This window comes from Myxocyprinus asiaticus, chromosome 1 (assembly GCF_019703515.2).
Source record: "Myxocyprinus asiaticus isolate MX2 ecotype Aquarium Trade chromosome 1, UBuf_Myxa_2, whole genome shotgun sequence".
Lineage (NCBI taxonomy): Eukaryota > Metazoa > Chordata > Actinopteri > Cypriniformes > Catostomidae > Myxocyprinus > Myxocyprinus asiaticus.
This window is the reverse complement of record NC_059344.1, coordinates 59,161,708-59,172,858: the sequence shown is the minus strand read 5'-3', so window position 1 is coordinate 59,172,858 and position 11,151 is coordinate 59,161,708. Positions and strand designations below refer to the sequence as shown.

At 35.8% G+C, this 11,151-nt stretch overlaps 1 protein-coding gene across 1 annotated transcript in view; it reads left to right on the top strand.

Moving 5' to 3' along the window:
- The first annotated feature begins 4,158 nt into the window (after positions 1-4,158).
- pkd1l2b (polycystic kidney disease 1 like 2b) overlaps positions 4,159-11,151 on the top strand; it is a 38,022-nt gene continuing 31,029 nt past the window's right edge. The window contains exons 1-9 of the mRNA XM_051696616.1: positions 4,159-4,472; positions 5,194-5,339; positions 7,044-7,232; positions 8,278-8,388; positions 9,088-9,125; positions 9,545-9,609; positions 9,776-9,875; positions 10,046-10,175; positions 10,270-10,397. Of these exons, the coding sequence (XP_051552576.1) occupies positions 4,159-4,472; positions 5,194-5,339; positions 7,044-7,232; positions 8,278-8,388; positions 9,088-9,125; positions 9,545-9,609; positions 9,776-9,875; positions 10,046-10,175; positions 10,270-10,397 (1,221 nt within the window). The remainder of the gene's footprint in view (positions 4,473-5,193; positions 5,340-7,043; positions 7,233-8,277; positions 8,389-9,087; positions 9,126-9,544; positions 9,610-9,775; positions 9,876-10,045; positions 10,176-10,269; positions 10,398-11,151) is intronic.

Here is an 11,151-nt window from a genome sequence, read left to right as displayed (position 1 = left end):
GTGTGTGTGTATATATATATATATATATTGGCATACATAGCAAAAAACCACTGAAAAGCCTCGCATATGTTGACGCGGCTCCTAGCCCTCTACTTATCATACAGTCGAAGTCAGAAGTTTACATACACTTAGGTTAAAGACATTAAAACTAATTTTTTAACCACTCCACAGATTTAATATTAGCAAACTATAGTTTTGGCAAGTCGTTTAGGGCATCTACTTTGTGCATGACATGAGTAATTTTTCCAACAATTGTTTACAGACAGATTGTTTCACTTTTAATTGACTATATCACAATTCCAGTGGGTCAGATGTTTACATGCACTAAGTTAACTGTGCCTTTAAGCAGCTTGGAAAATTCCAGAAAATGATGTCAAGCCTTTAGACAATTAGTCAATTAGCTTCTGATAGGAAGTGTACTGAACTGGAGGTGTACCTGTGGATGTATTTTAAGGCCTACCTTCAAACTCAGTGCCTCTTTGCTTGACATCATGGGAAAATCAAAAGAAATCAGCCAGACCTCAGAAAAAAAATTGTGGACCTCCACAAGTCTGGTTCATCCTTGGGAGCAATTTCCAAATGCCTGAAGGTACCACATTCATCTGTACAAACAATAGTACACAAGTATAAACAAGATGGCACCACGCAGCCATCATACCACTCAGGAAGGAGACGCATTCTGTCTCCTAGAGATGAAAGTAGTTTGGTGTGAAAAGTGCAAAACAATCCCAGAAAAACAGCAAAGGACCTTGTGAAGATGCTGGAGGAAGCATGTAGACAAGTATCTATATCTACAGTAAAACGAGTCCTATATCGACATAACCTGAAAGGCTGCTCAGCAAGGAAGGAGCCACTGCTCCAGAACTGCCATAAAAAAGCCAGACTACAGTTTGCAAGCACACATGGGAACAAAGATCTTACTTTTTGGAGAAATTTCCTCTGGTCTGATGAAACAAAAATTGAACTTTTTGTCCATAATGGCCATTGTTATATTTGGAGGAAAAAGGGTGAGGCTTGCAAGCCGAAGAACACCATCCCAACCATGAAGCATGGGGGTGGCAACATCATGTTGTGGGGGTGCTTTGCTGCAGGAGGGACTGGTGCACTTCACAAAATAGATGGCATCATGAGGAAGGAAAATTATGTGGATATATTGAAGCAACATCTCAAGATATCAGCCAGGAAGTTAAAGCTTGGTCGCAAATGGGTCTTCCAAATGGACAATGACCCCAAGCATACCTCCAAAGTTGTGGCAAAATGGGACAACAAAGTCAAGGTACTGGAGTGGCCATCACAAAGCCCTGACCTCAATCCGATTGAAAATTTGTGGGCAGAACTGAAAAAGTGTGTGCGAGCAAGGAGGCCTACAAACCTGACTCAGTTACAACAGTTCTGTCTGGAGGAATGGGCTAAAATTCCAGCAACTTATTGTGAGAAGCTTGTGGAAGGCTACCCAAAAAGATTGACCCAAGTTAAACAATTTAAAGGCAATGCTACCAAATACTAACAAAGTGTATGTAAACTTCTGACCTACTGGGAATGTGATGAAAGGAATAAAAGCTGAAATAAATAATTATCTGTCTACTATTATTCTGACATTTCACATTCTAAAAGTAAAGCAGTGATCCTAACTGACCTAAGACAGGGAATGTTTTCTACGAGTAAATGTCAGGGATTTTTAAAAACTGAGTTTAAATGTATTTGGCTATGGTTTATGTAAACTTCTGACTTCAACTGTAATCCTTCTTTTTTAGTTTATATTCATCTGACCTTTTTCTCTTGGTCTGTTTCTCAGCCATTTGTCACCACGGCCAACAAAGCCTGCGATATTTGCTTCGGATTGACCGCCCACTCTATAACGCACTGTGAGTGACATAATCCATTTGGTCTCCCTTCACCTTTAAACAACTGTTTTTACATATCGTAATATTTTGGATTGTTTCACTGTCAGTCTGGGGGGCAGAGTGCCCCTTGATCGTTTTGCTGTCGGTCAGGGCAGGGTATCAGAAGTTTCAAAGACCTGGCCATGATTGTTGATTTGAAATATGTCCTTTGATCATAATATCTTGACTAATCATTTTGGATATTTCAGTCTCTCCCCATTCAAGTAGATAAGAGCTGTACTTTTAAGTCACTTGAATAGGAAATAGATGCCCGGGAGGTTTTCAAAAATGGCCGTCGAGTGGACTGTCTTAACTGACTTCCCTTGCCTTTGGTATGACACTTGTGGATCTGTAATGTTGGTCATACTTCCATTTCTTTTTCCAAACTATTTCACTTCACTTGAGTATATGCCTAAGCTTAAAACACAAGTAGTATTTCATTTTTGAATGAATTTGTTTTTATGAGCGAATCTTTTAGGTGAACTTCCATTGTTTCTGTACGTGTTTTTAACTAATCAGTTGAATCAATAATTCAATGACTCACTCAAGTGAATCTATATACATTTTTGCAACACTTGTTATACATGTCTCCAGGTACAATTCCCTGCAGTTTCCAGCAGAAAGGAACACTAGATGCGCTACAACAGCTGTGTGTTTTACTAACTTTCACTCAATCATGACTTTAATGGCTGATTATGACTTTATAAATACTTATTTTTCTCTTTATTTCTCAGAACCTGCTATTTTATGATATCGGAAACTGCTATTTTATGATATCGGAACCTGCTATTTTATGATATCGACACACTTTTACTCAAACGCATCTTTCAAAAAACAATATATTTTAATGCTTGTATTACAGACCCACCTACATATATACACTTATTCCAACATGAATAAAGGTCCAAACATACTCTACGCAAGTACGTGAACGCAGATTCACCTTGCTACAAGCTCGATTTCACGCTTCGTTGTGTTGTGAAATGTGTCAGCACTCAATTCATAATCCAATGCAAGTATGCACTGCATTCTCAGTGTTGCCGCAAGAGGCGCTAGAGCGGATTTTCTACTTTCAACCAAAAACTGTCATGGCAGACTCGGGCAGCAATTTGAGTTGAATCTTTTCGAAAAAATATATACGACTTTTTGTCCCCAGTCCATTGAAACAAACTTGTTTTTTTCTCCGTGTCTCTCCCCACTCCTCAACTATCGACTCATCTACCACATCCGGTTTTGTTGTCACACCTAGACAAATCTAGTGCCCCCTTGTGGTCTGAGGTTTGTAACCACCAGAGCAACGCAAGAGCACATGTTATATATGTACAACGGGACCACACGTTGGCCAAGCGCTTGCATCTGCGGTTCGTTTATATTTTAAAACACTATTGGTTTGGTTCAGGCAAAAGTTTTAAGTTAGGGAGGTATGTTTTAAAAAAAGAATGATCTAAAATTCACCTTAAAACCGAGTCTGAATACGACACCATTTTACTTGCTTTTGGCGCCCCCAGCTGAACATTTTGACTGGATACCTGCAGCCAAACGTGTTATACCGCACGTAAATTTTTAATTGCAAGAATGTTGTCATGTTCACGTAAATTTCATGAGACCAGGCTGACATTACATTTGTTGCCACCTACAGCACTGGCATAAAGATGTTACCTGTGGAAATGGTTGCTGAACTCATCAGTGAACAAAGCTGAATATATCTTTTTGTTGAATGGATTCAAAAGATTAGAGTCACTGGGATGAATCAACATCACCGTAATCTCGGGCCCTCAGGCATTAAAAGATAATCAATTTAAAGAAAATCTTTTAGGGTTTTAAAAATGCTATACCTTCTTTCAACTGTCCAGTATTTTTATTTTTACCTTAACTTCTGTCTCATGCCATTCTAAATAATTATCTGAAAATTAAATTAATGAAATTTTGGAAAGGAAATAATTCAGTTTATGATGACAGATTGATTTGTGAAATACTACACTGGAACTACCCTAACTTTTAAAACTTCTGTCTAATTAACGTGCCAGTGCAACGTGCGTCACTCAAAGGTAAAGGCTGGCTTATCTACTTGATCTACATGAAACATTGCTTTTGTGTAAAGACACAATATGCATCCATTAGGCTATTACATTACTGGGCTTTGTTACTGTGCAAATCAATGGGAAGGATGTACCAGTCATTTGGAAGGCTGACGTACTTTTGGCGAGGTTCACAACCCTTTTATAGAGAGAATCACCAGAATGCCTCTTGTAGTCTTCATGTAAAAGGAACAGAGATGGATACTAGATGCTTCACTGTGCTATTTCTGCTAATAATTCATATTATCCCAGCCTTTGGACAAGCAGTAGCTGAAGGTCTTTCCTGCCAAGAGCACCAGCAGGCCTTCGAGAGCTCCTGCTATGAGTTTGTGGCCCTGCAGCACAGTTTTCTCAGTGCTCAGAGTTGGTGTGAGCGGGGCGGTGGGCATCTGGTCTTCATCCAGAATGACGAGACCCAGCAATTTCTCCAAAAACACCTGCAGCCCGAGCAGAACTGGTGGATAGGACTAGCTCCAGCCTTCGACGATCTCACTCTGGAATTGCAGAGTATGTTAGTGTGACAACAAAAGATTATTGTTACAGCTTGAATTAATGCTGTTTCATTCAATATGCATGCTTTCGAATTTCTTTTCATTATAAATGGTGACACTAGAAATTAGATACCATACCACACCATAATAGGCTTACTTCTTTTTACAAAGAGATGGAGATCCTCTTTTTTCTCTGGTTAAGGGAACATTAACAAATGTATCATTTTATCTGCATTACATCTTTGTGTGGTTTCACAACTACAGTGGCCCCAAAAAGTATTTGGACACTTAAACTATAATTTAATTGTAGGAATTTAATTGCGTAAATCAAATAAAAAAAATATCAAACCAAGAGGCATCTGCAAACAAAAAAGCCAAGACCTTTTTGTATAATTATCTTTACATTGCTAATTATTAACCAACTGAACTAAGGTCCATTTTTTGTAGATGTACAGTATGAAGTCAGTTCTGCTCAAGTTCACATAGGTGTGAAGTGTGTACTAGGGGTGCCAGAAAGTGTCCAAATACTTTTTGTCTTAATTTTTAACAGTATTTGTACTGTTTTATAATTTATATCATTTAAAATTTTGTGAACTGTTTTGCTTAATGCGTGCTATCTTTCTTTAAAATGGATGCCACTTTATATTATGTTAAATAATGCAATGCCATTTATACATTTAAGTATAGTTAACAAAGTCCAAATAATTTGTGGAGCTACTGTATGTCTTCAGGTGGCCTCAGCTGGCTAGATGGTTCAGATGTAATGTACTCAAACTGGCTCAGTGAGTCAATTTTGAATACTGGCTGCGGCTACATTGACACCGACTCTGGATTTCACTGGAAGACAAGTAACTGTAGCAAAGAATTCTACTTCATTTGCGAATTTGGTGAGTTTTACTCTTCACATGTTTTTTCTTTTGCTTTCTGTATTTTTTAACCAATACCTTAATTTAAAGAAGAAAAAAAGACTGATGCCCAAAGCAAGATGTATTTGGATTGATAGTCAATTAGGCTATCACTTTATAATAAGGTTCTATTTGTTAACATCAGTAAATGCATTAGGTATCATGAACTAACAATAAACAATATATTTTTTACAGTATTTCTTAATGTTTGTTAAAGTTAGTGTATAAAAATACAATTGTTCATTGTTAGTTCATAGTGTATTAACTAATGTTATTAACTATTGTTAACAAATGTAACCTTATTTTGAAGTGTTACCAAAATTGGTTATAATTATGATTAAAAGTGTTACTTATCAGCTATATGTTGTTTGCTTAACTACACTCTACAATGTTTTATGAGTTAATCGAAATATATAACATGTGGTGAGATCTAAATTAAGTTGTTCAGTTAGAAAAACAAATATTTTATGTGACTAAACTAAATTATATTGGGTTACACCAATGAAGTAATTCTTAAAGGTTATGTTCACTTTTTACTCCAAATACATTGTAAGATCATTATATTATATATATATATATATATATATATATATATATATATATATATATATATATATATATATATATATATATACACCGATCAGCCACAACATTAAAACCACCTGCCTAATATTGTGTAGGTCTCCCTCATGCCGCTAAAACAGCGCCAACCCACATCTCAGAAAAGCTTCTTCTCACCACAGTTGTACAGAGTGTTTATCTGAGTTACTGTAGACTTTGTCAGTTCGAACCAGTCCGGCCATTCTCTGTTGACCTCTCTCATCAACAAGGCATTTCCATCCACAGAACAGCTGCTCACTGGATGTTTTTTGTTTTTGGCACCATTCTGAGTAAATTCTAGAGACTGTTGTGTGTGAAAATCTCAGGAGATCAGCAGTTACAGAAATACTCAAACCAGCCCATCTGGCACCAACAATCATGTCCAAATCACTGAGATCACATTTTCTCCCCATACTGATGGTTGATGTGAATATTAACTGAAGCTCCTGACCCGTATCTGCATGATTTTATACACTGCACTGCTGCCACACGATTGGCTGATTAGATAATTGCATGGATGATTGTTGGTGCCAGATGGGCTCCATAACTGCTAATCTGCTGGGATTTTCACACACAACAGTCTCTAGAATTTACTCAGAATGGTGCCAAAAACAAAAAACATCCAGTGAGCGGCAGTTCTGTGGATGGAAATGCCTTGTTGATGAGAGAGGTCAACAGAGAATGGCCAGACTGATTTGAACTGACAAAGTCTACAGTAACTCAGATAACCGCTCTGTACAATTGTGGTGAGAAGGATAGTTTCTCAGAATGCTATTCTAAGATGCTGGTTGGCGCTGTTTTGGCGGCACGAGGGGGACCTACACAATATTAGGCAGGTGGTTTTAATGTTGTGGCTGATCGGCGTACATATATATATATATATATATATATATATATATATATATATATATATATATATACATATATTTATATATGCCCAAGAAGCCAGGAAAAGAATCCTGTTCATTTAAACAGTTATAAAAGCACTTTAATGAGAAATGTCCTGCTTACATATGTTTTTTTATTTTTTTTTTTTTTTTTATGTAAACCTTGTTTAATAGTTACCGTTTTTGTTTTATTTTTTAGAACTGGGGCATTCTGTGTCCTGTATGAATCACAACCCTATCTTGCAGTGTGGCTCAGATCAAGTAATAGAGATAGATGAGAGCATCTATGGCAGGAAAACACCACACTACTGCAGGAACAGCATGCCAGCCTCTCTCACAGCTTCACAGGAGCAGTGCAGCTGGGTCAATGTGCTGGATTTAGTCACAGGTACTGGACAACACTAACTAAATAGGACCAAAAAGAACCATGGTTATTATTATGGTTTTGTATTTGGAAATTTTGTTGCAATTTCTTTATTATTATTATTATTATTATTATTCAGTTTGTCCTCCTTTCCATTTAGTGTAGTTTTCTCTCTATGATTGTAAGTTTTAGTTGTTTAGTTTGTTTAGTTTTTTGTATTTTAGGTCCAAAGATAATGCATTTATCATTTAAATATGTTTAATGTAGTTACATTTCTCAGGGCCGTATATTGTTATCGCTATCTAGTGGCATTTTTATGTTTAATGGGTGCAAACCTAACAATGATGTTTTTTTAAAAATTGTTATTTATTTATTTATTTATTTTTTTGGACATGTATAGTGCCATGTAATAATTTAGAGTAGCATATTCATACCACATGAATATGGTAATAATTTAGTAACAAACATGACATGACACAACCATGGGAACATTCTTTCAATTATATTTTATTGTGCATTATTTGGTCATCTGAGCGCAACAAAACAAATTACTTCCTAAACCTTTAATGAAGCTTATTGTTGGAGCTTTTATGTGGTGCATTTAAATTGATGCTCTTTCTCAGTTCAAGCTGTTGTTAAACTGACATTGAATGCAAAGCTAACAGACATGAAGTCTAAAATGTAAACAAAGCTTCAGTGAGTATTATTATTATTTTACCTTAATATAAAAGGCTTGTGTCAATGCTGAGGTTTAATATTACACATATGTAATACAGGAAAATAAAGAGAGCTTTATAAAAAGACCAGTGTATTCATATGTCAGTGCTAATGGACCTGCAGAAATGTCATAGGTAGGCAGATGAATTGAGAAGTTATGTTAAATATTTACAGAGGATTCGGTTTCTTTGTGTAGATGATTCTGATTGTGTACAGCTGCAATGTATTTTAGCATCGTATAGTGCTTATAGGGTGAGCTCTGGAAAATTCTCCATCCATTAGTGTAGCCAATAATGTTGTTTTTACTGGGTGCAGTAATGAATAGTAATGAAAACATTTGTTGCCCTCCTAGAGCAATGCAATGGACGACAACTTTGCCTTGCTGTGACAGATACGTCATATTTTGGAGAGCCATGTCCTGGACTGGGAAGTTACCTGTTGGTGGAATACCACTGCAAAGACAGTGAGAGCTGTTTTGTTTTCTATAGACTGCAGGATTGAGAAATATGTGTCTCTGTTAGTCTCATGGTTCCTTGAAGCCAATTAATATATTGCGTCTTTTGAAGTTTCATGTAAAAGTAGTTTAAAAAAAAATATAAAAGTAGTTAAATAGTTCACCCAAAAATGAAAAAAGCACCATTAAAGACCATACGACTTATGTGCTATATTCCAAGTCTTCTCAAGCCATACAACAGATTTATGAAGGAACAGACCAAAATTTAAGTCATAATTTACTGATAATCTTGCCCATGAGCTTCTAACTTGAGAACTGCAGTCAATGAGTTGAACTCGAGAACCAGATCATTCCAATTCATGAAAAAAAAAATGGTTTTAGTCTGATTTGTAAACTATAACATTGAAAAGAGCCTACTCAAAAGAATGATTTGCTAATGAAAAGAAAAGACCTGTGTGAAGATTCTGTAAAATTCTCCTTTTGTGTTCCATGGACAAAATAACAGCAAAAGGGCTTGGAATGACATGAGGGTGAGTAAATATAGACAAAACTTTCATTTTTGGGTGAATTATTCCTTTAAAAGGCAATAAACTTATGCACATTTTCATGCTTTATGTCCTAGTGAAAAAGAGCTGTTTGTTTAAGATTAGAAAATGGATATATTGAATTACTATTTAATTGAATAATACATTCTTTTCTATAATGCAGAGGCCTCTGGTGTAATTGTGAAAAGAAATCAACCTCAGGTGATCAAATCTAAATTGATTTTTCAGTCTGAACATTTTTAATTATTTTAGATAGAAGAACTGTTCTCTAACTTTTAAATATTTGATTTATTTGTTTGTTACTTTAAACACAATTTTTAGATGAAGGGGTCCTGATCACTTTCAAGGTTCACAGTATTTTGCGATAATTACTGATTGTATATTAGCCCTTACATATCATACACTATTTAATAATTTCACAGCTGTGTTACCTGTAAATATTTATGTATGTATGTTCCGGTATGTATGTATTTATTTATTTACTAATAAGCTAGTCATTTTCCAGGTACTGCTGTACAAGGGCAAAACATAGTACAGTACAGTACAGAAACTACATGTTTTGTCAAAATTGAGTTATAACCAAAATTGGGCCTCTTAGACTATGATCTGTCTGTCAAAAGGGGCCTTCACCAGTGGAGTGGAAATGTGTTCCTACACCAGTGAATCGCATCCATGTGGACACTATGTAAGATACATTTCATTACATATTTTACCATAACCTTGAAACACATATGCATGGTGAATTTGCTGAGGTTTTAAAGATTGGTATCGAATGGAGATGGTGAAGAAAGGTGATGCTCATAATGCTCATAAAGCTGTGTTGGCACATCTGTATCTGCTTTTCCTCCTAGCTGCCAAAATTGTAAAACAGAGGCTTTTGGTGTGCAAATTCTATTGAAGGACAAACAAAATTGTGATAAACTTGACTGGTATTTGGAAGAAAAAAGTGCTGTAAGTACATTCAGGCACATTCAAGCATCTTACAGACCAGTGTTTATTCTTATTTTACAATTATAACACATTTCTACACATTTTACACCTAACTTTCATTATTATTTACAGAAGGTACTCTAATTTCTATTGTAACCTGCATTCCAACATATACATTGTTCTGTTTTTAGACAGGAGGTTTGAACGAGTGCCCAGCTGGTCAAATAAAGCTGAAACTACAGAAACACAATAGCAAACAGTTGTCAATTAAAACTGCAGAGCTTAAACCTTTCGAGGAGGACTTCATCTTGGAGGCAATTTGTGCGTTGATTTGAGATTTTGTGACTATACAAATTTGCTGTTGTATTATGTCTATGAATAGAGCAAATCTAACATCTGTTTCTGTATTGTTCAGGCATAAAAGATAACAATTCTAAGATCTTCACCATTCCATTTTCCTTGCTAAACCGCACTACCAATCAGCTCCTGTCCAGAGTTTCAGACCAGTTGTTTCAGATGACAGAAACAAATATAACACAAGAGGTAAAAAAGTGGAAAAATATAGATTTACCAAGACTTATTACATGGCTGTCTAGAATACTCAGTTCTGATTGGTCAGTCATATAATTTTACTTAATGACCACTAAACTGTGTATTTGACCGCTGTCCCTGACAACCCATTTCCTACACTGTGCTAGTTTCATGTCTCTTGTATCACTCCGCAACCTGTTTCTTCTCTCATAATAAAATAATTTAAACTCAAACCAATATATAATACATTTTTTTATCTGGTAAGAAGCCATGTACACTTAATGTACACTCAAAAACATTAGCTTTCACTACTGTCAGTTTTACTCAATCATACCATGTTCACATTACTCAAAAAATGATGTAACCAAGGGGACTTAAATTAAGTTGATTCAACTAAAAAAGTGTCTTGTCAGCTTTACTTAATCCATGTGCATTGGGGACAATGTGAATATTTTTTGTTTGGTTAACTGAAACTGGGCAGAGGATTTCTAGTTCCCAGCATGTTTTGCATGGGACACAACAGGGAGAGTAAATGTTAAAATTAAGTGTTATTTTATGTCTTTGTGTAAGTAGAATATAAAGGGGGAGACTTGTTAGTGTTTAATTTTTAGTTTGAATCTTATGTGATGTTGAGATTGAAAGGGCCACACTGCTAGTCCAATGATGGAATCCAGTAGAGTGGTTGAAGGTCTCTGCGCGTTTGTCTTTTCGGGCGCGTGTGGTTTAGCATCTTAAAATATTTGATTTAGTTAAGACTGAATCTGAC